This window comes from Synchiropus splendidus, chromosome 14 (genome assembly GCF_027744825.2).
Source record: "Synchiropus splendidus isolate RoL2022-P1 chromosome 14, RoL_Sspl_1.0, whole genome shotgun sequence".
NCBI lineage: Eukaryota > Metazoa > Chordata > Actinopteri > Syngnathiformes > Callionymidae > Synchiropus > Synchiropus splendidus.
In genome coordinates, this window is record NC_071347.1 from 22,998,651 (window position 1) to 23,025,671 (window position 27,021).

General features: G+C 53.3%; 5 protein-coding genes across 10 annotated transcripts in view; 1 reads left to right on the forward strand and 4 right to left on the reverse strand.

Annotated features, from left to right (window-relative positions):
• Positions 1–506: 506 nt before the first annotated feature.
• Positions 507–5,408, reverse strand: chst6 (carbohydrate sulfotransferase 6). Its single transcript, XM_053885958.1, has 2 exons — positions 5,191–5,408; positions 507–3,439 (listed from the first exon to the last, which is right to left on the reverse strand). Exon 2 carries the CDS (start codon positions 3,418–3,420, stop codon positions 2,224–2,226), a length of 1,197 nt encoding a protein of 398 aa, XP_053741933.1. The 5' UTR covers positions 3,421–3,439; positions 5,191–5,408; the 3' UTR covers positions 507–2,223.
• A 1,701-nt stretch (positions 5,409–7,109) lies between these two features.
• On the reverse strand, positions 7,110–11,246 carry tmem231 (transmembrane protein 231). Its single transcript, XM_053886046.1, has 7 exons — positions 10,733–11,246; positions 10,082–10,248; positions 9,874–10,002; positions 9,602–9,745; positions 8,530–8,611; positions 7,527–7,632; positions 7,110–7,444 (listed from the first exon to the last, which is right to left on the reverse strand). Exons 1-7 carry the CDS (start codon positions 10,869–10,871, stop codon positions 7,282–7,284), a joined length of 930 nt encoding a protein of 309 aa, XP_053742021.1. The 5' UTR covers positions 10,872–11,246; the 3' UTR covers positions 7,110–7,281.
• Positions 11,247–12,193: 947 nt separating this feature from the next.
• Positions 12,194–15,378, forward strand: gabarapl2 (GABA(A) receptor-associated protein like 2). 2 transcript variants are annotated; one of them, XM_053886047.1, is made up of 4 exons: positions 12,194–12,393; positions 12,886–12,941; positions 13,553–13,725; positions 14,930–15,378. In XM_053886047.1, exons 1-4 carry the CDS (start codon positions 12,360–12,362, stop codon positions 15,024–15,026), a joined length of 360 nt encoding a protein of 119 aa, XP_053742022.1. In that variant the 5' UTR covers positions 12,194–12,359; the 3' UTR covers positions 15,027–15,378. The 2 variants fall into 2 exon arrangements, with proteins under 2 accessions (XP_053742022.1, XP_053742024.1); XM_053886049.1 differs by lacking the exon at positions 12,194–12,393 and adding an exon at positions 12,655–12,756.
• On the reverse strand, positions 13,038–20,157 carry adat1 (adenosine deaminase tRNA specific 1). Of its 3 annotated transcripts, none has more exons than XM_053886044.1 (10): positions 19,888–20,157; positions 19,720–19,788; positions 19,593–19,647; positions 19,391–19,521; positions 18,433–18,907; positions 18,206–18,351; positions 18,028–18,127; positions 17,878–17,964; positions 16,559–16,696; positions 13,038–14,857 (listed from the first exon to the last, which is right to left on the reverse strand). In XM_053886044.1, exons 1-9 carry the CDS (start codon positions 20,036–20,038, stop codon positions 16,564–16,566), a joined length of 1,347 nt encoding a protein of 448 aa, XP_053742019.1. In that variant the 5' UTR covers positions 20,039–20,157; the 3' UTR covers positions 13,038–14,857; positions 16,559–16,563. The 3 variants fall into 3 exon arrangements, with proteins under 3 accessions (XP_053742019.1, XP_053742018.1, XP_053742020.1); XM_053886043.1 differs by having other exon boundaries at positions 13,038–16,013; XM_053886045.1 differs by having other exon boundaries at positions 13,038–16,013; positions 18,028–18,149.
• Positions 20,158–24,729: 4,572 nt separating this feature from the next.
• The window catches only part of wwp2 (WW domain containing E3 ubiquitin protein ligase 2), a 33,581-nt gene continuing 31,289 nt past the window's right edge, over positions 24,730–27,021 (reverse strand). For all 3 annotated transcript variants that reach the window (XM_053884782.1, XM_053884780.1, XM_053884781.1), the window contains 7 exons: positions 26,660–26,793; positions 26,447–26,587; positions 26,266–26,386; positions 26,091–26,195; positions 25,764–25,860; positions 25,627–25,699; positions 24,730–25,295 (listed from right to left, as the gene is read on the reverse strand). In XM_053884782.1, the coding sequence (XP_053740757.1) occupies positions 25,196–25,295; positions 25,627–25,699; positions 25,764–25,860; positions 26,091–26,195; positions 26,266–26,386; positions 26,447–26,587; positions 26,660–26,793 (771 nt within the window). In that variant the 3' untranslated portion in view covers positions 24,730–25,195. The remainder of the gene's footprint in view (positions 25,296–25,626; positions 25,700–25,763; positions 25,861–26,090; positions 26,196–26,265; positions 26,387–26,446; positions 26,588–26,659; positions 26,794–27,021) is intronic.

Sequence of the window (27,021 nt, forward strand, 5' to 3'; positions counted from 1 at the left end):
GAAAGACAAAAGCAGACATCAAAGGCAACAAACAGCGGCTGCGCTCGGGGTCGAGGCAGACCTGACCCCGTCTGTCGAGCACCTCTCTTCCTTCAGCAGTGGAGACTTTTACAGGACCACACGACCTTGAAATAGGTCGCCTGGACAAACAATTACAGTGCTGCATCTGAAATTAAGCCAACTCTTTTCCAGCCACTTTCCCTCCCAGGAGGTCCTGTCTTCACTCACATCCAGAAATTGGGGGTCAAGCGTGACCCTAACACCCAGCACCTGTCATCCTCCTCTGCAAAGTCTCATCCCTCCGTCCAATCAGATGCAGAGACGCTCAGTCCTTCATCTCCTCCAGGCTGAACTGAAGAGTCTCAGACTCCAGAGAGTCAAAGCTCGGTTTGAGTTATCCCTGTTCCTGACTGAAAAACCCCATGGCCAGCAGAGGGCGCGATAACCGATCAACAGACAAAACCCAGGTGAGGTGGGAGGGACTCTCCATGTTTTTATTCACCATTCGTACTAGTTTCACCACAATAAATCAGAATAAATACAAGGCTTTCTTTCTGTGACATCAAACTTTCCTGGCGTGTTTTCTAGGCCAAAGTGACGTCACATGGGGAGATGGGGGGCGGGGGGGATCTGCGGGTGTGGCAGCTGAACTGCAGCTCAACGTATTGGAGAGGTGGTCATAATGTTATGGCCGACTGGTGACCTAACTTCAGTAGTTACGGAAACCTCAACGTAGAACGTCAATAACTTAATATCGTTTGGACAGCAGGAGGCGCTGTTTCCCCCCTTTTCAACTTTCGGCGCCTGGAGCTTTGAAAGGTGTGATCGAACTTTAACTGGAGACTTTACGAGTTCTGACCTCCTCAGAGAAATGCCTCACACTCAGTGAAGCCTGAAGACAACTGGCTCCGAAACACGCGAGAGTCGAGACCAAACCCAGCCGATGCCACGGGGTCACTTTGGTACCTGCAGATGAACGTCCCGGGAGGCAGCCGCGGCTCGTTTGGAGGCTTCAGGGAACATCCGACCTGGCTGGCACTCCAGCCTCCATCAGGCGCAGCTGACAGCAGTGAGACGTCACAGCCGAGGGAGCGTTCCTCTCCCTTCTCTTCCAGTGCTGGAGCTCTGTATCGTCGCCCAGCTGTTCTCAGAGGAGCAGGCTTTTGCCAAAACATCATTCAAGAGTCTGTTCACCACCCAAAGCTTGTTCATATGAAAAACAAAGGACTGCTGAGTCATTCATTTCAAATCAACAACAGTCGTGGAAGCTGTGTGTTGGGAAATAATCTGGTGCATCCCACTTGTCACATAAGAGACTGGAGCTTTTCGCTGGGCGTCACTGTCGTGGTCCTGAAGGTCCGAGGAGGGCTGACATCACCAGAGGGCTTCACGGTCTGGAGTGGACCACGGCAGGATGCACATGCACAGACCGCAGGCTGCCAGGTGCTGAAGGTGTGTTGGCACTGTTTTGGTACCATCTGAGTGAGTGTCGTGGCGCCAACAAGGCACAATACTGTACCTCCTCACTCCCATGGTGAAATATACCAACGTTGGGAAAGTGGACTTTAGCGTCCGACACTGACGCCGAAGGCAGCCTTCAGCGTTGCATTAGGTTTTCAACTGAACAGAAAGAAAGATGGAGGTTGTGGTGAGGGAAGCCATAGGGTGGCGCTCATTTCGTTCCACATATATTTAAGCCCCTTAAACAGCGGTGTGTTTCAGTCGCGGTGACTTCCTGACAGTAGTCAGCAAGGAGGAGAGCTTCCGAACGTCTCCCTGCCTCTCGCCATCCCCCCTCCGCCTGGGACGCTACATGGGTCAACATGCAACGCTGAAGGACGCCATGGGAGCGAGGATGGCTTGGCATGCAGAGGTCTGTGAGGCGTCCGAATCTCACAGCAGCAGCACATGGTTCCTGGTATGATGTATGGGGGGGACGCAGCCGTCGCAACTCCGGGGTTCAGGACCAGACCCTGGCAGAAGTCAGCCATTTTGAGTGAAATCAGTGGCCGAGGATCAAGTCCTCACAGATCCAAAACCCGAGAGGCAATAACATTAAATCCTCCAGCAGTGAGTCCCAGACAAGAGCTGACAACAGCGAACCCTGGTGTTCAAGCTGAGAACTCCTCTGAAGGAGGATGGATGAGAAGGTAGTCTTTGTCCCGGGTGTCGACTGCAGACGCTACAGCACCTCACCGGCGACGGGTCCTGGTCTCAGTCGCCTCATCTCCGGCGATGCTGCTCCGTCTTCTGCGGCAACCAGCTGAACTTGTACGGCTCTCGCGGCACCAGCAGGTCCACGTCCAACTTCTTCTGCTCCTTCTCGCTGTTGACCGTCCGGTAGCCCAGCAGCGACATGGCCGAGCCACACACCTGCTGCACGCGCTTCACCTTCCGGTGCGACAGCGTGGTGCGCCAGGCCTGGGACACGTCGGCGGCGTTTCGCGAGGTGATTTTGAAGGCGTCCTTCCGCGAGCCTTTGCCCTTCCCGTGCGTGACCTCGTAGATCCACTCCTCCAGCTGCGCCGTCATTTCCAGGCCCACGAAGTCATACATGGCGCTGATTTCCTCCAGCGGACTTTGAGCCACGTCCTCGTAGCGGACCATCTTGTAGCGGCCCTTGAGGAAGGGCGGCGGCTTCAGGACGGCGCGCTCGTTGATGCGCACGTGGCTGCGGCAGATCTCCTGCATCACCTGGTACTGCACGTCCGTCTGGGGAATGGCCCTCTGCTCCAGCACCACCGCGTTGTCGCTGACGAACGCTCGGGCCGACTCCTCTCGGGAGCGCATGACGGCCCGCGGGTCCCGGACCAGGTGGATGATGCGCAGGTCCAGGCTGGGATCCTGCAGCAGCGGGTAGAGGGACTCCAGCTCGAAGAAGCGCACCTCCTTCAGCACCACGTGGCTGTAGGTGCCGCAGGCCTCCTGCACCTTCCCCAGGCCGCGGGCATCGCAGGTCCTGGCGCAGACGCTCTGGTTGCTGATCTTGTCCCGCGGCGTGAGCGAGCACGCCGGCGGCGAGCACAGCGCCCGGCTGTGACTCCACATGAAGAGGGAGGAGGTGTTGTGGCGCTCCGGTAGGTAGGGCTCCATCACCGAGAAGTCGCACTGGAAGACGCTGCGCACCAGGTCCCGCACCGCCATCCTGAGGGTCTGCGCGCTGGGCTTGGGGAACTTGGTCCACAGGTGCCAGGCCGGCTCCATCAGGTAGAAGACGGACGGATGCTGGCTGAACACCTGGCCCACGAAGGAGGAGCCGGAGCGCCACGAGGACAGCAGCAGCACGTGGACCTTGCCGTTGCCGGGAGCCGAGCCGCAGGGGCTCAGCTGGACGTACCAGCCGCAGAAGAGCACCACTGCCGCCCCCTGCAGGATCACCAGGAAAATCATGGAGCTCAGGTTGGCCCTGCAGCGAGGCATGGCGTTTCTCCGGTGCGCCCTGGAAGATGCAGAGAGGAAGGATGAGTGGGGCCACCTGGCAGCAGCGGGGGCCGACGGCCGTGGTTATTTGACACCAGCTGAAAACTCATTTAAAGAGGTGGAATGCTGAAAAGTGATGATGGGTTCTAGCGCTAGCGTGACACGCGAGGCAGCGGCTGAAGGGGCCTAACCAGGTCTCAGCCACACCAGGGTTAAGGCTGTGATCCACCTTCACGGCTCGCTTGGATCCAGAAGCCCAAAACAAACCCCACATTACGGTGCCATCCGAGCAGATCCGGGAGAGCCAACACTATCTGCTTCCTGGACAAGCCCCGACACGACCCCCCCCCCACACCTCCAGACCCTCAGGATAGGAAGCCAAACAACACCGCAGCAGCCTCTTCTCCTCCGCTCGCTCAGTCCAACACTAGCTGAGGAGCAAGACTCAAAACCTCCACAAGTCTTGTTCGTACTCAAGCACATGCTTTTATTTTGAAGCCCAAGTGACTTCAGTGCGTGCTCTCTGGCAGACTCTGGCAAGATATTGTCTGACTAAACCCCACTGTGACTCAGAGTCAAAGCAGGATGTTGCTGCCCCTCAAACATGAAGCTCAAAATATTTGGCATCATGCTAAACACAGGCCATTGTTCACACTGGTGCAGAGAAAAGATTTATGGATCTACAGGAAGAGTTGTTGGAGCTCTTCAGTGGGTCTGCCCCTGGGCCTCCTCCCAGGGCAACACCTCACTAGTCCCAGTGCTGACGGTCCTCTCCTGGAGGAGCAGAGTCTCTCCTGGACGACTCCAGAGTGGGAAGCTCTTGTTCTCCAGTTGCTCGACAGCTGGTGACCACAGGAGAAACCCAGTGATCTTCTGGCTCAGCTCTTTCTCTTCTGTCCATCTTCATCCTCCCCTCACTGGAGAACAAGGCTGTGAGACGCTTGAACTCCAGCACCTGGAGAAGATCTGACCTCCCACCCGGAGTCTGACCCCTCGAGAGCTCCAGCTCCAGGCGGCCAGGGTCACAGGAGGATCCCTCGCAGAGCCTGAACCCAGCGGAGGAGGCAGATCAAGCTCCCAGCTGAGTGGTCTTCTAAACAACCGCCGACATCTGCTCACGGCCCGTTCAGCCCCACCACTCCAGCTATGAGAACAAATACTGGTCCAGATAAGAACACATTTGCAGCGCTGGTCCCGGCGGGTCGTTCACACCCAGGGTCCTCCGCTGCTGCCAAAAAACCCTCTCCTCATTTAAAGTCTCATCTTTGCTTCAGAAGCGCTGAACAATTCCACACAATAAAAGACAAACTGGAAGGATATAATGTCGTTTTGAGACTGAAAAAAGGGGCTTAAATGTAGTGTACAACTCAGCTCATGCATTTGTCATGGTGAACTGAAATAGTTCAACTGTGGGTCCATAATAACACGTCCTGCCGTAGTGACAATATTCGTTCTCTGATCGAAGTTTCACTTCTTTTCGCGCGATACCATCAAACGGCAGTTAAGACAACAGCGAGCCGCCGGGAAACTCCTGAGACTCGGAGGTTTAAAGCGTCTCCACCATCCAATAACGACCCGGAGAGTTCCGCGCGTTCAACAAGCAAGTGTCTCGCACGGTGATAAAGACGAGCATGAAGGAAAACCAGGCGGGAGAAGTGAGGCGGGTCACGGGGTGAAGAGTCCCCGGAAACGGACTCGACACTTGGGGTTTCCAAGGTGAGCGACTCGCCGCGTCTGTTGTGAGTTGAGCACCTTCACGAGAATTCTCACCGTCACTTGCGCTGCGTGGGGAGTGGCGCCGGTTCTCGGTTTCCCGGTCGCAGCGCGTGTTTTCCGCTCTGCTTCCCGCCGGTCCTCGCTCCGCTGCTGCCCGGCTGCGCGCTCCTGCAGTGCGGCCACAGTCGCCGAGTTTGAGACGTGGCCAGAGGCGGCAGGAGGGAGGGCGGGGGGCGGGTATGTCACCCCTCTCCCTACCTGCCCCGCCTCTCTCTCTGTCTCTCACACACACACACCACAGTGAGTTTTATTCCCATCGAACATGACAAAGCTGGGTTTCACCTGAGGTCACCAGTGGTCTCAGTGGTAGGACATCATTCTGGAGACCAGCGTCTCACGAAAGTCCTTCAGGTGGTTGATCACAACACATCTCGTTGTCCAGGAGTCGAGTGAGTGTAAGAAGTAGGGATGACCTTTGACCTGAACGGGTCGGCACCAACAGTAGAAGGAGTCCAGCTCTACTGTCGCCATGGAGACTGAAGGTGGAGGATGAGTGTGGAACCATGAGGAAGGTGAGGAGTCCTGGCAGTGGCCTGCTCTGGAGATGGTCCTTGTAGAGTCCATCGACCCAGTGACACTGACACCGCTGGTGGTGATTTCCCAACCCCCCCTTCGCCCCCAGCAGCTCGAGTTACGCCGGCGACACCTCGACGGTCCTTGTCACGTTACACCCTGAAGCAGTGCTGAAACTCACACTTCCTCTGTCCCAGCAACGTCGCACCTCTGCTCAGCAACAGGACGGACAGTAGCGTCGCACCTCAGAAGCCGCCACCAGCACGTGGCCCCCGACACCACCGTGCTTCCGTCGCACCTCCGAGCTTTGATGTGGGTCATGCTCCCTGGAGACATTTGCCTCCAAACATCTGAGGAGGTGGGAGGGACGCTGCACTTCCATCACCTGACTCTTCTCCCCACAGACGGAGGTCACAGAGGAAAAGCAGAGCCGGATCATCCAGAGGAGAAGGATGCGGCAGCAGAGAGGATGCAGCTGGTTCCTGTGTGAGCCAGACTCATATCCTGCCCCGGTGAGCCGGAGTCAGCGCTCACCGCTGGCACTGGAAATGACAACACACGGAAGCATGTGAAGGACTGATGTGGCTGTGGTGACAGGACGGGGCTGGCGGGAGTCCAGAAGGGGGCGCTGTTCTGGGAGGTTGGTCAACAGATGCACAGCCAAAACTCCCGCCGTCACCATCCAAAGTTAGAGCGAGTGCTACTTTAATTTACATTTAAGAACAGGTTTGAGGAGCTGGAGCCAATCCCCGCTAGCTGGGGGCAGAGGCAGGGGACCCTCGGAACGGGTCACCGTCCACTCAACTGTCTGTCACACGCACAAACACCTACGCACGATTCATGTTTCTAAAGTGCAGGAGGAAACCGGAGTGCATACTCACTCCAGGCTGCTTGGTGACAGTGGTGCTGAGGTGGTGACTCACCAGCAGGAGGGTGTGGCGACTGGTCCCTCTCGAACCGGAGCCAGAGGACATGATCTAATCCAGGGATTATGCTTCATAAGTATGCACACCCTGATACACAAACACACACATACATCTCAAGTTTATCCTATTGATTCTCAGACTTCAGGAAGTTATTGTACTGTTCCAAGATCCGGGAGCTGCTCCCCAGTGGAGTGGCTTCTGATGTTTGCTGAGGATCATCGTCGAGAGGAGGATCAGAGCCTCTTAATCTCTGGAGCGAAAAAGACTGAAGGTCAAGATGAGAGTCGAGCGTGTGGAGGGCCGTTTCATCACAGCGCCCCCTACTGTCATCGCTTGATGCGTCCATGTTCCTGAAGGTGTGCTGAAGCATCTCCACCAAACGCCGTGTCTCAGAGGTGACTGCGTGATCAGGTGAGAGCGACCCGCGACGGTGGGTCACAAGGTCACACCACTCACAAACAAAACGACTCCAAAGTACAAAATTTATTCTCCAATGAGAGACGTGCGTCTCCGGGTGCCAGAGGAAACGGGACTGGATACAGGAAGTGGAAACCACCGAGCTGATGACTAACAGGAAGTGAAGACTGCTTCACCGGAGTTCACATCTGAAGTCCGATCTGACCACCATTTTCAGGGTTCCGTCGGGTCAGGACTGGTGAGGTTTCCCTGCCGGGACCGGGATGCTGGTGAGGACCTGGTTCTGGAACACAAACCTCTGGATGCGTTCGAACACCCAGAGGAAGACCAGGAGGATGCTGACGTACTGGACCCAGGCAAACTTGATGGTCTCCCAGAATCCCGGGCGGTAGGTGGAGGGCAAAGGTCAAGGAAGATAAACACCAAGGTTCCCCTCGGTCCACCGCCATCACATGACCAGCAGCTGAAGGATATCTGATGACCTCCACGGGGTAGCGGATCTCTGCCGTCAGCTGGAAAGGAGCTCCGGCAGCTCGACCCACCGTCCAGACGGGAGCCGGCGCCCACAGCAGCGTGGACACTGAGGAAGACAGAACATTAGCAAGCGAGCGGCGCGGCAGAACTATCCAGTCCTACACAGAAGATAATGGCGCGCTGGCAAATCACTTCTCACAAACACCTCGGCAGAGAAAGCTGTTTACAGGCAGCTGGGTGTTCAGAGACGCCCAAACCTTTCTGTGTTTCGGCCTCTTGCTAACACAAACACACCGTTTCCTCAGGAAAAGCAGAGCTTTTTGAGAACTCCAGCCAAGACAGACAGAGAAAAACAGAGTTAAACGTCCATGTTTTTGCATCATTTGGGTGCCCCATGTTTCAACAGTGCTCTCCAAAGACAGGACAAGTCTCGGCGAACACAGTCTTCCACACTGAAGTTGGCTCTCTATCTGCAGGCGGAGGGAAAAGCAGCAGCTGGAGTCATTTGACTGAAACATGGTTTGGTCCCAGGTTTGACACTCAACCTTCTCCACCAGCTGCTGCAGTCCAGCGGGGTGGACCAAGTCCTTCCCAAGTCTTTGGCAGGGGACAGCAGACTTGTTCCTCTGACCAAGTCCCGAGCGGCTGCTGATGCAGGGATGGAGGCCGTCAGCCACTCACCCACACCCATGACTCAGTGAATGAGTCATGAGCTCCAACAGCCTGAGGCCACATCTGGAGCCCACATTGACTTTTCAGTTCAGCATCATATTAAACCACTTGATCACCCTTTATATTTCCCAACACTCCTATTATATTACATGAGACGTCACATTATCATTGTTAGATGATGATGATGATGATGATTATTATGTACAGGGTTTCTTGCAGCTCTACACTGGTGACCTACTCCAAATCTATTTTCTATGAAACAAACATTTCATAAATCATTTTTCAGAGCGTAAAACAGGGAGCGAGTTCCCCCGTCAGTGAAGTGACTCACGGTTCCTCTGGCCGTAGCTCCTCATGATGGCCTCCAGGTCGTAGGCGCCGGCGAACGGACTGGACCCGTCGATGACCGACACCTGGGAGGGGAGCAGACACATGGATGAGCTGTGAAGATGCCAGATCATGTTTGGTGCAGGAGGAGACGGAGGAGAATCGTGAAGCTTCAGAAGATGAAAAAAGGTTTCCTTTTCCTGGCTGGTGAGGAAGCACCTGCAGTCCCTGGAGGCATCACGTGTTCCTCCCAGACAACATTTGGAGACGGTTTGGAAGCAGACACTGGCTCTAGAGAAGTAGTTTGTCATTCTTTACCTCCATTGAGTCTCTTCCTTCAGTTTGACATTCAAATTCTGTAATTCTGTTTTTTTTTGTTTTGGTTTGTTGTTCGCTTCATAGCTCTTCACGAACATCAGATTCTGAAAGGGACATTTTGGGGCAAAAGCTTCATGTTTTCTCATGAGCACACGGGCAGCCGGCACCTCAGTTTTCGAACGTCTCGGAATTCAAACAAATCGGAGTTCGAACAAAAATTTGCTTTGGATTTCGAACGAAAATCCAGAACTGGAACGCCCCCGAAAAAAGCCAGAAAAAACATCACGAGCACGGACCGATCAGCCGACCCACGACGCGCTTTGTTATTGTGTATAACGCAGCCTCTGTATGCAGACGTGTCCCGTTAGCTCCATTTACTGACTGTTTTTCCTTCATACTGAGGTGTAAAACCTTTCCTGTCTCCACACTGGACCGTGGTAGAGTGTCACAGGGGAGGTGCTGGAGCGCTCACTCCAGGGTTTGATGTCCTGTTGTGGGCTGGAGCTGGGACAGGGATGAGGCCAGTCTGGGACAGAGCGTGACTTGGTTTATGACTTGGTCACAGCCACCTGCAGCAGACACTCTACATTCACTCCTACAAAAGACTATTTTAAGGCTTGGAACGCATTAGTTCTTTTTCCATTCATTGTAATGGGAAAAATCGATTCAGATTTCAAACAATTCGCTTCTGGAACGGCCGTCTGGAACTGTATTGTTGATCAAACCCAGCAGCGCTGTTAGAACCCTGAGAGCCTCACGTTGTAAAGGTTGTGGAGTCCGCGGTGCGGCAGCGGAGCCCTCTGCTGCAGCCTCAGGTCCCCGCTGACGAAGAGCTTGGCTCCGGGCACGGAGGACGAGTGCTGCAGGAAGGCCAGGCTCTGCATCACCACCGTGGACATGCGCTGAGGAGAGCAGGTCACAGGGTCTGACTGAGCAGACTGGACTTCTCCAGACAGGTTTGCTCTCGCTCATGATGCCCAGCTGGGAGCTGTTGAACTACTGAAGAGGAAGTGGCTCAAACATTACATACGAAAAGCTGGTAGCTGAAGGTCAGAAGCAGCTGGACGCTGAAGACCTGCTCGTCTGTTCTCAGCGGTAACTTCAGCTCAAAGAAGAGCTTGTCCAACTTCCCATCCTGGTTCTCGTCGTCTTCATGCACCTGCTCACCAACACAGACATCACAGGCCTCAGGGAACCCTGCTGCGGCGCGGTGGTCCGCACGCGGCGCGTCTTCTCACCGACACTGAGCACATGCGCAGATTGGCCCCCAGCATGTTGTTGAGGTGCGGGAAGGTGCTCCAGGCCACGTAGTGTCCCTGAGTGGAGGTGGCGGCCACAAGCAGCACCTCATACTGGAACCTCACCACGGGCTGCTCCTCATACGAGCTTCTCTTCAGCCAGAATCCTGCAACACAGCAACAACAACTGAGCTCGGCAGGTGAAGGGCGAAGGTGTTCCAAGGACAGAAAACAGCATCAGTCGTGCGGCAGCTCAAGACAAGGAGAAGCTCTTTGTCTTCATTTAGAGAAGTTTGAGCCCTCGCCACGTTTGACTGCAGATCAATCTGGATTTATTCAAAAACGTATCAAAGTCTGCAGAATTGAATATCTTTAGCGCCGATGTTTATTATGGTATTTCCATTTCCAAATGCACAAAGCAGTCCATACACAGTATCACAGTATGTTGGTGACCACAGGATAATAATGGATAATATGAAAGTAACAACGTCCATAAAAGTAAAACACATAAACATAAATGAAGCTGATTATAGTAACCCTTCCGTTATGTTATTTTATATCCCATTTATGACGTGACCAGTCCAGATGTCCCACCGTATCTCGGCTTCGCGGTTTTATGTCAATCGTTTACCGCAGTTTCCGTGACGTTACCTTGACTTCTGTAGGCGACCAGCAGCGGAGAGATGTAGGTGAGACACAGAACCACCAGAGCAAACAGCGTGGCTTTCGTGCAAACACTGGTCCTGTAGCGAATTAGCGCAGGGTGAGCGTACACCTCGTAAAAAGCCATCCGTGGAGATGAAGCGACGCCAGCTAACCAAGAAACCGCCGTCAGCTACCAGGCTAACGCCGACACGAGTCCTTATTTTTGAGCCTAAACTGGCAACACCGCGACAGCGACCTTACATCAAAGCACACAACACACGTCAGGTGCGTTTGGTTGAATTAAAATCTATTATTGCGGCGCATTAATTCGATTTCAAGAGCGAGCTAGTAGCATAGCGCCCGCCATCTTTCAAGTGAGCTTCCCTCCGTTACCATGACTGCCACGGATCACGTGGTGGGGTCACATGACCCTACACGCTTCGAGTTTGTGTTCGCCTTAACACACGTTTTGTTTTGCTATTATTTCACAAACAAAAAGACATAAATATTGTGTTGCTGTAAGAGCCTGTCACTTACCGGGAAGCGATAGTTTTATTTATAGTAACGATTAAAATATCTATGTTTGTTATTGGAATTATTTTCCATCTTTTCATAACTAAAGTTGATTATGACCCATCAATTTAAGTTTGATTTGATTCAATTAAAAATATGATGTGATGATGATGTTTCAATTTATATTCAACAATATGTTGCTTATTGTTCAGCCCATGACTCAGATTGCATATAAAGTTTAGCCTCCTTGTCTCTCCTTGATGCTGAGGTCGTCATTGGGAGTGACAAGCTCAGACTGGTGCCTATCCGTGGGACGTGGAGAAGTTGGGAGCCAGAGTTAGTCAGGGCAGATGGTTTGTGCAGAGGAGAGACGGAGTTGGACCGGGGATGTTGGAGATGAAGACAGCAGTGAGGTGCACGGAAGGTGAGACTGGAGGAGGACGAAGAGAGGCGAAGGTGGAGGCACTGAATGACAAAAATAAATCCCCTATCATGTGACTCATTCAGGTCACCAGAACAGTGCAGTTAGACGTGTAACATTGCTCAATAATCTAAAACTCAATCAGCTTGGAAAATAGGTTTGATTTCTTAAGGACTGTTATTTTTACATTCTTCAGCTGCAATTTCCTGATTATTGTTTTTCACTCGCTGTTATTTTTTTTTTTATTTTGTCATGATGTTTTTTTATTTATTTGTCACGCGTTGTTTGATCATTGGTGTCTTTATTGTTCATCGTCAAACATTTATTTAATTTGTTTATTTGTTCGAAGTACTCTTTATTGTCTGTAACTGTTGCTGCCCCACTGTGGGGCAAATGTAATCTATTTCTAATCTATCTATTATATATATATTTTTTACAAGTATCCCTACCTGATAGAATGTAAGAAAAGAATAATATTTACAAACATGGAGGCGCGTCACTCGTAATTTCTGAGAGCCCCTGAACGCAGCATCCATCCGTCTGTCTGTCAGACGGTGACGTCACCCCCAGCGAGCCATCTCGGACGCTCCATCAGATATTTTGTTTTGTTTTCGTCGCTGTTTAAGTGCATGTTTTTGACGCCTCCGGAGCCCGCCACACCTGCAAGCGTCACGCCTTCGCGCGGGGGAAGCAGCTACCATGAAGTGGATGTTCAAGGAGGACCACTCGCTCGGTAATGACGGAGAGGCGCCTCGTCATGTCCCGCAACACCCTCGGCCGCCGCCGCCGATGGCGTCGTGCTCGCGCTCGTGCAAGCGGGAGCTACTCGCTGGGAGAAGCAGGCGCTGCCGTCGGTGTCCGGTGATGTGACGCTCCTGGTTCCGCCCGGTGTTTACCCGAACCTAGCCAGACGCCATTTAGAACGCAATAAAGTGCTGACGTCATAGCACTTCAGAGGAGCGTGACGTCAGCAGAATGAAAGGTAGCGGCGCAAAACAAAGGCGGGGGAGATGATTAAACCCGATAGAAGGAGGCGAGGTGACTGACAGGCCTGCGAGCTTCACCTGACCCTTGACCCTGATGGATGCGGAGAAAGGTGCTTATCGCTTCGGTATCGGCAGCCTGTCTGATCTTTGCCGGCCCCCCGGGAGGCGGCTGCGCTGGATGTTGCGGGACCTGTGGACAGCACGGCCTGGGCCTCATGTTGTGACCCTCTCTGTTGCAGAGCACCGGTGTGTGGAGTCAGCCAAGATACGCAACAAATACCCCGACAGAGTGCCGGTGAGTGGCGGGGGAGGGGGGCGGGTTAATGGGACAGATCCGGTGACCCGTCCACCAGGGGCCTCGCCTACATCTGAGACAAGGCTCGGCGCTCTGTCAGGTGGCGAGAGGAACAGCTCTGCCCCGGCTCCTGACTAAATCCACTCCTGGAATCAATTAAGTCACCTATTAAGATGAATAAAGTTTATTTAAAAAAGTGTCCACCAGAGGAGGACGGGACACGCGGCTGGCTGACCTCTGACCCAGTGTCGCGGGACGGAACCGACAGGTCCGACGGGTTTGTTGCTTTTATGTGGACCACAAAAGCTGGTACATCTGATCCTGGTTTTGTTCCTGCTGCACCCACAAGTCCTCGGACCTTTGTGCCGCCCGAGAGTTCAGTTACAGTCCGACTGAAACCAGAGGACCTCAGAGAAGCTGCCGGTGAAGCAAACTGTGACGCAACACTGCTCTGTGGAGGCCTGAGGTCGTGGCTGGCACTCGCTTCCCTTCATTTTCCATGAAAATCCTGATTTCATGTCTCCACCTGTCCAGTGTTTCAAATGTTTTTGTTGTTTGTTTTCCCTTCAAAAGATGTTGCCAACCCTCAGGTGTGTGTGTGTGTGCTGCAGGTGATCGTGGAGAAGGTGTCGGGCTCTCAGATCGTGGACATCGACAAGAGGAAGTACCTGGTGCCGTCTGACATCACGGTGGCCCAGTTCATGTGGATCATCAGGAAACGCATCCAGCTGCCTTCAGAGAAAGCCATCTTCCTCTTCATCGACAAAACCGTGCCCCAGTCCAGGTCAGCGGGTCGACTCGAGCGCATCACGACTAAGACTTGATTGCCTGTGTTTGGGTTTCAAATGACTCGCGTATCGGCCCATCTGCGAACGTCAGATCATGTGACCCGCCGCACCCTGACCCGGGTTTCACCGGACCATGCTCTGACCTGGTTCCCAGAATTTGGTCGGGAAGTAGAGCGAATCTAAGGGTCATTTAATCCTACACACCCGCACGAGTCACACATATCCAAGTGAGTCCCTGTGACTGAAGCTGCTTGACTGGAAGCTGTAAGAGATGAACTTTCTTCATCCCAGTCTGTGGCGGTGGAGAACATCGGAGACTTGTGAAAATACTCCACGTCCGAGCGAGTCCCTATAACCTGACTATGTTGACAGGAAGTGATAAGACGAAATCCCTGAGTCCCACAGGAGTGAACAGGTCTATCTGACTGGAGCATCTCTCTCGCGCAGGAGCTGGATACTTGTGGACAAGTGTGCCATTGTTTAGTCCAAGTGTGTCCATGTTACACTCGAGTCAGAGGTCGGGAATGCTCAGTTGCCGCGGAGCGAGTCGTCTGTTTGTGTCGAGCTGCTACAAAACGTCTTGCACTCTTCATTACATTCGAGAGTCCTGGCAACGTGAGACACGGAGCAGAGTGTGAGTCACTCTCACCAAGTTGTCATGCGACCGAGACTCAGTCGAGAAGTCTGCCAAGTCCTGACTTCAACAGCTCCTGTGACTTGAGTTGCTCGACAGGAATCACGTTGACGACGAGTCCACAAGTGAAACAAACCCGAGTGAGTCGCACTGACTTGAGCTGCCACCGATTCTTCAGATTGAAATCGGGACGAGTCAAACCCACAATATAGCGAAGTCCGACGTGTCCAAGGTAGTCACTTTGCTTGACAGGAAGTGGGCTGGACTCACTGAGTTCTTAGCGAGTCCCTTGAGTGGAGCTGGCTGTGCTGGCAGGAAAGAACAGGGTCTGACTTGTAACTTGAGGTGCGCGTTGGAGCCCAGAGTGAGTCTCTCAGACTCCTGACAGGCTCTTAATGTGAAAAACAAAAACAGGAAGTGATCTGTTACGTAGGTAGAGGCCAGTAGACGATCAACAGAGTCAAAACTTCCTGGAGACGGCAGGAAGTGGCCATCTGCAGGGGAAGAGAAGCAGGCGGTGAAAGTTGAGTGGAGGAAATAATGATTGAAACTCTTGCCTGTTCCAGTCTGACGATGGGGCAACTGTACGACAAGGAGAAGGACGAGGACGGCTTCCTGTACGTGGCCTACAGCGGGGAGAACACCTTCGGTGAACACCACTGACTGCCTGGCGGAGCTCGTCTCTTCCCAACACACACACACACACACACACGCAGACACTGTCCGACGGGACTTTGGGAACAAGAGCATCAACACGACTCGCAGTACAAGCTATGACCTTTTAGCCGAATATTTGAGGAGTACTTCCCACGCGGCAGTACTTTCTATCAAAGCATTGTTTTTATCAACACTTCCTACCAAACAAGGGGCAGCACACAGAGCTCCAGACCCAGCAACACCGCGCTCACACGTCACTCGGAGCTGCGCTTCTCCAGGTGACCACCACACAACTGCTCCAATTGACAGCCAAATCATGTGAATAAAAGCTGAATATTTAATAAAATCTATGAAACCACACGTGTGTCTTGGAAACATCACCTCTCATTAATAATACTTCTTGATTTATGGTTCAGAATTTCCTATAATGTAGGGTTGGAAATAATTGGGTTTGTTTCAACTAACATCCCTGGTTCAGAAGTCTGGGGTCCTGAATGTGCGGCTCAGTTTGCCCTGAAGGATTTCTGTCAGAGAGGCAAGCTTGCTCTGAAAAGCCAGACTGGTGGGAGTCGTAGATGCCACTGTGGAACCAGTTCTCGGGCGGCTGTACCTGCGACACCTCGCGCTCCTCCTCCCCCCTGGACGCTCCTCCTGTCAGCTTCACTCGCTGAATCTCCACTGAAATATTTGAGGGAGGCCGAATTATGAACCTAAAAGGAAGAAGGTCTGATCATTTGATCTGTGCCCCTCCACCCCATCTAGATAGCAAAATAGACGGTTGCCATGGAGCTCTTTTTTTATTCAACACCACCCCACACACCTTTTCTCTTCAACTATCTTATATTATCTTCACTTCTACTATTTACGTTTTCCATCATAGAAAACATTGGCTTTATTAAAAGATGATTTCTTCATCTCACTATTTTTGGACTGCAGGTTATTGTTTCAGTTCAGTTCTCTTTCTTTGAGACAGTCTGAGATAGGCTCCGCCCCCTGCAGCAGGGACAAAGCAGGAGAAAAAGAATCAGTAAAATACCTCTTTAATTTCACTTCTCTCAAAGCATTTGAATTCAAAACAGTTTTCAGTCAAAATAAGGCAGAAAGCAAAACAACCGACGCTCAGATTAGATTGTCTCTTTTGTTTATTTTTTTTTTATTGTTTTTTTTTTATATTTGTGGAGCGACCTGATGACATCAGGGACACTGAGTTCACTTCCTGAAGACGCTGTGGTGTGGTTTTCACAATAAAAGCATCCACTCTCTGGACTGAACTACTGTGTGGTAGGTGACTGGCGCTTGTGAGAGGACCCTCTCAGGGTCTTCATGTCAGACCTCAGATGTCAGACTCGCCTGGTCCTCACAGAGACCAGCAGCACTTCAGGTTGTGCTGCTACAGTAGACAGTAGTGAATCTCACAGGAACTGGCTGGTCAGACGTGTTGGATCCTGCCAGAGCCACAGCAGAGCGGGGACGGAACCACGGTGGAGGGATCGTCCCGGGACGCCCACCAATACGGAGCAGGGGAGCCCAACACTGACCTGGGTCAACAGAAGTGGAGCAGGCCTGGGTCACAGCGCGGCCACAGAGGGAAGACCTGAGAGCGCAGCCGCAGCCAGGCGTCCTGGTAGCTGCAGGCAGCCATCTTGTAGTCCAGGTAGGTCTTCAGGTGGGTTGACCTGCAGCGACACACACGCCGTGAACAGCAGAGGGAGACTCAGAGTGGCCCGTCCGGACCCAAGGATCTGGGCCACACAACAGGCTCTCTAACAACCTTGCTGTGTGTGTGTGTGTGTGTGGAGGCGGTTGACAAAACACTATCCTTGTGAAAACCGTATACTTTTTTGGGATTTTCTGGGTGATTCTAACTGGGTCTAAGTTTGGTTCAGAGTCCTGGTTCAGGTGAGCCATGTGCTTAAGGGGAGAGGCTGGGGAAAGGGTGATGGCCAGGAGAGGTCCCCACAAGTACAGAGATACAAACAAGAGTGTGTGTCACTGAGCTGAGATCAGGTTATCAAGCAGAGCAGTGAAGAATAGATGGATCCCTGTTCTCTTGCGCAGAAGACACACACACACACACAGGGGTTTGTCACGCCATCCTCGTGGGGACCTCTCATTACCTTTCCCCAGCCTCTGCCCCAAAACCTAACCATCCAAAACTGTTATTTTGAAGCTTTTTAACCCTGGAATTGAGGCGTCACCTCATGGGGACCGGCCAAAATGTCCTCACAAGGAGGTGTCTATCCAAGAATTGGTCCCTACAAGTGTGGCTATGCACACACACACACACACCTCCTTCATTAATTCGAGCAGCACAGCAGTGTGTGAGGTGACTGAGGGGCGGAGCAGGGGTGGAGGTGAGTTGTGAGTTCAGAGCACTGTAGCATCCAGCTAAACGCTAAGAGCAGAAGACGAGCTAGTGTGCTACCTCGTGTTAGCAAGAGCCAGGTGTGGCGCTATGGAGCTGCTAATGGCTGCACTCCAAAAATATATGGAGGTAATCGCCACGCTGGTCACCATGGTTACAGCAGTTCAGCTTCATGGAGAGCTAGTGGCGACGAGAAGGAGCGAATCGAAGCGGCTCAGTGTTATGGGGTGAAGCTACAGTGTTCAGTCTGTGTTTTGCTGCTGTGAGAGGCGGATTGTGGGTCTGACTGAATGAAGTGTGGATTTTCAGGACGTTCGGAGAGGCAGGAGAGGAACAGATGACCTCCTTGTGTCGGGAACAAAAGGGACATCAGCTCTGACACCGGCGGTTTTGTGTTTCCTGCGTCTCTTCCTCCCCACCACAAAGAGCCTTTCATGAGTGCACACCGGCGAGCTATGGCGCCCCCTCGTGGTGACCCAGCGCCCAACTTACCTGAGGGTCTCTGGGAGCTGAGCCGGCTCGGTGGCCGAGACCAGGGACAGGAACGAATGGAAGAGCTCCAGTTTGCAGAGCAGAGACCTGCAGACACACCAGCGTCACTCAGACTCTCAAACACCAGTCAGAAGGTCGAGGGTCCAGCACCTGGACTTGGCCGAGCCCAGGTCCTTCTTGGTGACTCCTTGTTTGTAGCCGTTGGCGGTGACATCTAGAGGCAGCTCGGGGACGCGACACCAGCTGATGGCTGCGGGGACAGACCCAGGACCCTGGTCAGGACCGAGTCATGATTCACGAGTCATGACTGAGAGGAGAGGAGGCTCACCTGCCCCGCAGGGCGACACGCGACCCTGGCCGGGCCGGTGCCGAGCCACCGTCGGGCTCAGACTGAAGGGGAACTCCAGACTGGACTGCAGGAGACGAGGAGGGGTGACGCAGAAGCCGACAGGAAGTCCTGACGTGCGAGCACAGCTGGAGACAGACAGAGTCGCTGATCAGGGAAGAGTCACAGACAGGGGGCACTGTTACTGGACAAGGTTCCTCAGTCCTCACCGCGTGACCAGAGCTCTGTGCAAGGCCTCCTGGCTGTACGGACACTTGCCCACCACCACGGTGCTGAAGTACAGCGCCCCCTGCAGGTAGTGGGAGAGCAGCGCCCCCTGGAAGCCCAGGACGCACCATCGCGCCAGCTTATCGCTGCAGGACAGAGACACCGTGGGCTCTCCTCGTCCCGGCTTCACCCGCAGCAGCCCGGTGCTGTGGTACCCCAGGCCTGGGCTCAGGGGGTCAGCGGGGCCGCCCGGGACGCACTTGGCTCCTGTGCGGTGGATGTCCTGCGTCGGGTCCAGTTGAGAGTCTGAGGTGTGATTCTGTGACGGGTCCGCGTCGACCACCGTCGGCTCCACCAGCCGTGGCTGCTTCGCTCTCTTGACGGTTTCTTCAGCTTTCCTCTTCCGGGGGTGGGACTGCACAGACGCACACGGCTGACACTGACTCTCCGCCATGGGGATGATGGAGGCATCGCCGCCTGGTGGGACACGACCTTTGGTGAGTCTTCCAACAGAGTGTTGAGTCCTGTTTCCAGTGTACTGCCTCAAGGCGCGCTACGCGAGCGCCCCCCAGTGGGCGACAATATGTTTTCAATTTTCAACTTCATCAATTTCAATTCCCATTTTCAACTAATAAAACTTGATGACATTGTGACTGGATCCGGCTACAACCACCAGCTATCAATACAACAATAACTCGATCGATTCAATAAATCTGATCTGCTCTTGTATAATGGACTGAACAAGCAGCGATCGACTTTTCCACTCGTGGGAAATGAGATTTTGGCTCATTCTCAGCTCAACTCCGCCTCACTATCTGACCCCTGTGACCCAGTGAGCTGGAGCTCCATGTCCTCTTTGCTTCCACCTGAGGTCACGTTTCATCCCACTGCTCTCAAACCCAGCTCAAGTCCCAAAAGAAGGACCTCTCTGGTGGCGCACACTCACAAACTCGGACTCACAAGGAGTATGACTGGTGAAGAAGAGGAAGGAGACGTCGGGCTGCAGCCTCCACTTCCCCGGCTCCTCTGCCGGCTGGAACACCGAGCTGTCGGCTCCTCGCACGGCTCGCAGCAGCTCCGACGTCAGGTACCTGCAAACCCAACCATCAGAGACGCAACCCACGGCCCCGAATGACCTCCACGACCCGTCAACGAGTCAGACCTGATGCAGCCTCTGCGGGCGATGACCTCAGCATGGCTGTCATTCAGCACATCACCTGGACACACAGGTGGCACGTGACGTCACACAGGAGGAGGGAGACACGGAGAAGAAGCGGGAGGTCACGAACCGTTCGGACTCATGGACGACTTGCCGATACATTTAGTTCCAGTTCCCAGAGACACGACTTGCTTTTCAACTGCAAGATGGAATTTAGAAATAATCTCACAACAAACGCTCTCCATATGAGTGCACTTCAGGATCCAATACTCCAATGACGGACTGGAGGGGGACCCACCTGCTCGGGAGTGCGAGCCCCGGGAGAGTCGGACCACAGCGGCCAGCAGAGTCCACTCTCTGCCGGGCTCCGGCTTCCCTCTCGGGGGAAGTTGGCTGAAACTCTCGTAGCACAACCGAGCGATTTCGTCCGCAAACTCTGCGTCCCCCATATCAAAGTATACTCCCGAGCTTTGTAGCCGTTATAACTGTATTTTTTTATGACTTTAATGTAGGACTATTTCATACATTTAACGACTTGGAATTAGCATTAGCCGTTCGTTAGCACGGAGAAATCTGCAGAAGAAGAAGCCACTTCCGGTGCAGAAGGGCAAGGCGGTTATTTCAAAAATAAAAGCGCAACAACAGTTCACAATAATAGTTTAGTTTTTAAATTTCAACAGCTTAACTTACGCGTGGTTAAGATAAGTAGGTTTTTATCGGCACAAACAATTTGTGATACAAGGGATTTTCTTTGGGAGAGTTCATAATAAAAAGGGAATTTACAAAACAAAAAGGAAAACAATGTTAAGTTTATTCTGAAATGTTCATGTTAATAAAGGTAATGAACAAATACATTGATAGCATTATTTAGGCTTGACTTGAGTTGTTTGAATTGAGACTTCAACTGACAGGAAGTGACCCTGCCTCTTGAGCCATTGAATCGGGGTTCAGTGCGCGGTGACTGAAGAAGAGTTGTTTCAATCCGCAGGTCTGTTGCCGACGATAAAATGAAAGGAACTTGAAAACCCAACCTTTGTGATGTCACATGGGTTTGGCGTGAAAGACAGGTGTGTTTGGACAGAGGAGATTTAAGGGGGAGACGAGTGCGGGGAGGTGACACAGAAGTGAGAGCATCTTGACTGAGAATGTACGCCTACGCCAAGGGAGACAACGTGGACATCCCGCTGGGGTGGAACGCCTGGCCCCCCGGGACGCCCCTGCGCCAGATGGGACAGGGCGACGGTCAGCTGGACGTCTTCTTCATCGCTCACCCAGAACGCAGTCGGGCCGAGAGCGACTGGAGCAACGACAACATCGCCGACAGCGGAAGCTTCCGGGAAAATCGGAACGGAGCCATCCACGGTGTCGATGCCAACAGCGCCACCAGCAGCACGGAGCGCAACGTCTATGACAGCGAAACGGAAAGTGCCGCGGAGGAGGGCAACAGCAACGCAGAGGGCAACTTGGCCGACAGCAACCGCCAGCCAGAGTCGGACTGAGGGAGCCTCACCATCCGGGCTGATGGAGCGTGAGCACAATAAAGAGTGTGTGAAAGCGAGCTGGCGTCCATCTGCCGTGTGTTTCACTGCTGTGTCAGAGACAAGGGTGAGGAGGTCGAGCACGAGGGGTGAAGCGCAGTCCCTGTTGACGGCGGTGATTCTGGCAGGGGCCAAGACTGGACCCAGCAGAGCAACTTCCTCTCAGTCACACATTGCAGCGGTCTCATCTGAACACAAACCTTTCACTTGCTTTTGAGGCCTTTAGTTCCCTTTTTAAAATGGACTCATTTTAACTGTATTTTTAATCAGAAATAATAAAAATATTTTTCAGAAAATACCTTTAAAAACAGATGTTTTTATACCACAATTTCCACCACATTCACCACTTAAACTTCCAAGATATCAGATTTACGTTGAGAATTTAAAGGTGCAAAAAAATCAAGGACCATATTTGATCAAAGGGCATGTTTTATGTATGAAGTGCCACGGCCTGATGACACCTGTCTACGTTGTGGCTTCTTTCACTCGATAAGCACAAGGATGGAAGGGTGCTGAGAGGCTGCTGAGCAGGTGGCCACATCACAGTCACCTAACATTTCAAACGACGGCGCTGCCTTCCACTCGTCCTCTGGAAAAATCCTAGCCCCGCCCCCACTCACGACACCAACATCAGATTTTCCCTTTTTCGGTCTAAAAGAAGTCGAAAAGTCCTTTGGACGTCTAGGCTAACATCGATTCACCACAGGTCTAAAAGTGAACGTTTTTTAGATGATGTCCAAGAGACGACTGAGACTATATGCCACATCAGCGTCAGACCTTTAAATAACCGCAGCCCACCTTTGATACAATTTACTGTTGTTGTTCAGTTGAATATAGAATAATGGATAGATTAAGTTATATTGTCCACAATTAGACTAAAACAGTGATTCTTAACCACAGGGCCGCGAGCGCCCCCTAGAGGGCCGCTAGAAGTTCCTTGTTTTCCACCTCTGGGCCGTGAGACGTTTTAATACACGAGCCACGTATGGTGGCAGTGGTGAGTCAGTGAACTGACTTGACAGCTGCACATCTGTGACAGTGACCAACTGTGGAGAAGTTCTTGGAAAGAAACAGTGATGAAGAAAGTGACGGCGCCTCCAACGGTAAACACTGAAAGCACCTGTTGGAGCTGTTTTGAAAATGAATTTTATGCTGATACTGTCATTCACACTTTACTCATATCTTCTTTGGAGTTTATTTTTGAAGAAATATAAAGGTTATATTTAGACATTGTTTGATTTTATTCAGAATCTTATTCGTGACGCCACCTTTCCCTGAGCGAGTGGCTCCGGGGCCCATTCAAGGAAGAGAACTGATTCATTACTGTGATTTCGTTTGTGTTCAATAACCATATTCATGTAAACAAACCAAAACCTTGTCAAATGACACAATGTCACACAGAGAGCGCCACCTAACGCTGAGAGCCAACATGGAAAACCATTGGGTCTTGAACCCAGACAGACCCCAGCCAGGGTCCCCACAGCGCCCGGCAGAAGAGGTGGCAGTGATCCGGTGTTTGGGACGGGTGGCTCAAACCTTCTGGAGCAGGACCGGACCTCCCGGGCTCTGCAGACCAACACCTGCATCTGTGGGGGTCTGAGAAGGTGGTCCCAGACTCAGCCAGGACCAGGACTATTCCCACACTGGGGTCAACAGCCCAGGCTGACGTTGGTTTGAACCCAAAGGTCCGGACTCTTCCGTCACTCAACCATGCGCCCCACTGTTCTCCTCAACTGGTGCCGGGACTGGGACACCACCTGGTGCCACCTGCTTCAGAGCACGCAGCCTCACCTTTATGACGTCATCTCAAAAGCCGGACAACACAGGTCCTGATCCAACTACAGACCCGCGGCGTCTTCATTGCCTCAGGCCGAGGGAGACCAAAGCCCAGGCCACCTTCCTTAAGAGATATAAGAGGCCGGACAGACGCTGGCCACTCTGGAAGCTACTCAGTCCTCGGAGATCGCGACCATCTCTTTCTTCAGAAGAACCTCATCTTCCACGCCACCGTCAGCGTCTCGCCATGTACGCACAAGCTCGAGGAGACAGCGGGGACGCGCACTTCGGACGGCAAGTGGGGCCTTCGCTTCCCCAGATCGGACAAGGAGACGGACAGCTGGACGTCATCTTTGTGTGGAACTTAATGGAGCAAAGGAACGTGTATAACGCGGTGCACGACGTGGAGAGCGCTGCCAACGCCGAAGCCAGCCAAACCAGCAGCAACGGCGAGGACGCCAGCTTCAGCGGCAGCGAGGTGGAGTCGGGGAGCAGCAACGCCATCAGCGACACGGACAGCATCCACGAGGGCGGCAGCAGCAGCGAGATCGACAGCATCGTCGACAGCAAGAGCGACACGGAGAGCTACCAGGACGCCAGCGCCACGCCGAGCAACGCGCCCTTCGCCGGCAGCAGACAGACCGGCCCAGGCCACCACAGCACCCTCGTCGGCCCCAAGCGGGAACAGACGGCGGGCGGCGTGGGCTCCATCCTGAGCAGCAGCTGCGACAGCAGCTACAGCGACAGCGACACTTCCTACAGCAGCGGCTACACGGAGAGCGCCAGCGGAAGCTACTGCAGCGACTCCTACAGCGACAGTTACGACGACTCGGAGAGCAGCGACAGCGACCCCCACTGCCTGCTGGTCTTTACGGTCAAGAACTTCCCGAGCCTGAGAGTGGCTCCCAACGCGCCGCGCACTTGTTCCGTGCCCTCCGGACGCCGACCTCACGCTTAGCACCGCGCCTCCACCACCAGTCCCCACTAATCTTAACCGACGTCGGCCATATTTGTGAGAGGCGGGAGAGCTCTGCAGGCCTGCGCCGCAGCTCCAGGCCCCCTGTTTTTAACCACATGGTGTCAACTTTTAAACCTGTCATCCACTTCCGCCTCTCGGTGGCGATCTACATACTAAAGTTGAAACCCAAGAATGATGAGAAATAAAGTGACAAACTTCTACATGAGGCTGTGAGTGGATCAGTGGGACAGCACACATGCTCAGGTGTGTAGGAGACCAAGTCAGAGAGGCTGGATGGAGATGGTTTGGACATGTACAGAGGAGAGAGAGAGAGAGAGAGACAGTACATTGGTAGATGAAGATGTTGAGATGTTGGAAGGTGGAGAGGAAGGCCAAAGAGGAGATTGATGGAGGTGGTGAAGGAGGACATGAGGGTTGGAGGTTTGAGAGGAGAGGAAGAAGAGGACAGGGTGAGGTGGAGGAGGATGATCCGCTGTGGCCACCCCTGAAGGGAGAAGCCCAAAGAGAAAGAAGAAGTGACAAACTTCTACATGTGGCTGTGCAGCTCATTCTTCGGAAGAACCACAGAGAAAATAACCACTTCCACCAGATGGAAAAGGAAACTCTCGTGGGTTAAAAAAAACCCCAAAACAATGGGGCAGAACGTCAAACTGAGCGGCTGGAGAGCAGGGAAACGTCAGATCCGATCACACGATTGAAAGACTGAGGACGAAGAGCAAAGAAGGTCCGGCCCGGTCCTCGCACCTCACGCACCCAAGAGGGCAGGGGCCCGACTGACAGGGCTTCAGTCAGCCTCAGCCTGGGCTCCTGTCTCCGCCACTGTGAGCCACAGAGAGTCAGGAGCCCATTGAAGATCGACATTTTTATTTCATCTATATACAGGAAGAAACGCAGAATCATACAATCAACAGAAAATCATGAAACTCCATCACAGCTCGTCTTCATGACAAGAATAATCTCTCTGCGACACACACACACACACCCTCCTCTCACCAGCCATGTTTGTTTGAGCCATATGAGCGGTTACCTCTAAATGGTGTGTGTGTGAACCTGTATTTATATTCTTGTGAGGACTCATCTCTGACAGGACACAGAGCTTGTAAGGAGATTTTAGCTGGTCCTCATGAGGTTTTGAGGATGCAAACTTCAAAATGACTGGGTTTGGTTCAGAGTCCTGGTTCAGGTGAGCCATGTGTTTTGGATGGTTAGGTTTAGGGGGAGAGGTCCCCACAAGGATAGAGAGGCATGTGTGTGTGGGGGGAGGGAGGCGTGTGTCCACCGGCAGCTCAGACTGTGATCTGGAGGCGTGGGTCTCACTCCTGGCCGAAGCCTTCCGTCTCCTCGATGGCGAACAGCAGCTTCTCCCGCAGCTGCTCCTGGCTTCGGTACGGCGGCAGGTCCAGCCGGTTGAAGCTGTGGAGAAGGTCAACGTCAGCTCGCTTCTCTCCGACAGACTCGTGGACATGCATGGAGGCGGAGCCACAGCAGAGTGACTCACTGACTGGGGTTAATGAGTCACAAATCTCAACTAGCTCAACTACTCAACGCTGACATCACTTCCTGAGTGTCAGGCCGGCAGCAAGCATCCATCACGATCTCCAGAATCAGAGGACACTTTTATTGTAAGAGCGAGTCACACCGTGGACACGGTTCTGAACTGACTCTTCAGCGGGCGAGAGGAGCACAGAGCACCCTCTTGTGGCGAGCTCAGACTGATGGGAGCACCGAGTCAAGTACGACTTACCAAGTGTGACTTCTTGGAAGCCAAGTCTCCTTCCCCACCTTGTCGATGCAGAACTTCTGGGGCCCGTTACTCCCTGCGGGACAGACTGGGGTCAGCACTTCACACCTCTGGAGTCACTCCTTCACCGTGTGCCGCACCTATGAGCTCGGCGAAGCCTCCCACCGGCAGGCGACACGTCCCCGTCACAAACTGCAGGAGCCGGATTCTCTTCTCGTTGTCCATCTCCTTCACCACCTGCAGGACCAGGTGGAGTCAGCAGGCTTGTTGTGGGGACCGACACTTGACAAAACACTATCCTTGTGAGGACATTTGGCTGGACCCCACAAGGTTAAGCCTCGACTGGAGGGTTAAAACTTCAAGTGGGTTCCAGTCTGGTTCAGGTGAGCCGTGTGTTCGGGGGGGAGGCTGGGGAAAGGGTGATGGCCAGGTGAGGAGGTCCTCACAAGTGTGTGTGTGTCTCCTACCTGCCAGAACCACTGGATCTGCTTGGTGTTCTTGGTATAGTGTCTGTAGATGGTGTTCTTCTGCCAGTCGGCCAAATCGATCTCCTGCATGCCGCAGAGCATCAGCTGCAGAACGGAACCAGACTCGGGTCAGAACCCCAGACCAGCAGGACTCCTCCTGCTTCCTGGTGCTCACCTCCAGCTCCTTCTCGTCGAAGTACCTCAGCCACTCCAGAGGAACCACCTCGTTGAAGCCGTCCAGGAAGGCTTTGGTCTGCTCCTCCACGCCGCGTGTGAACCTCCAGTCGGTCAGCAGGCTGCAGTGGGACGACGGGTTACACCCTGAGCGCACTCAGCGGGGATGCTGCTCCACCCACCTGATGTACTCCTCCTTGTTCTCCTCGGTCACCAGCACGTCCTCGCCGTCCTCCTTCAGCTGGTGCGTGGTCACCTTCCCCAGGATCTCCATGTCCTGAGCAAAGTAGAGCTCCAGCCCGCACTCCTCCAGGTTGTTCTCCCTGAGGTCAGTGTTGTTAGAGCTCTGCTGACCCCTCTGACCCCGCCACCCCCGCCGTCGCTACAGTACTTACTTGACCCACATGATGGAGTTGTAGAACTCCGGGTCGATGGACTCCAGGTCCTTGAGTGTGGGCTTCTTGTCTAGCATGCGCTTGTAGAACGGCAGCGTGAAGCCGGTGTCGATGAACTTCCCGTGGTACAGCGCCTGAAACGTCAGCAGATGTTCGTCATGATGACGTCACGGAGGCCACGGTGGCAAACACAGAATCGAGGCTCACAGCCCGAGGGGCACTTTCGCTTTTCACTGCTGCTTTCCTCTGCAGCTCCCCTCCTCAGTCAGGATGGACTGCGGTCAGCTCCACCAGAGGAGTTAGCATGTTCAGAAGTCCTGGGCCACTCAAGTGGCAACCACAAACCTTCCATCTCCTTCCAC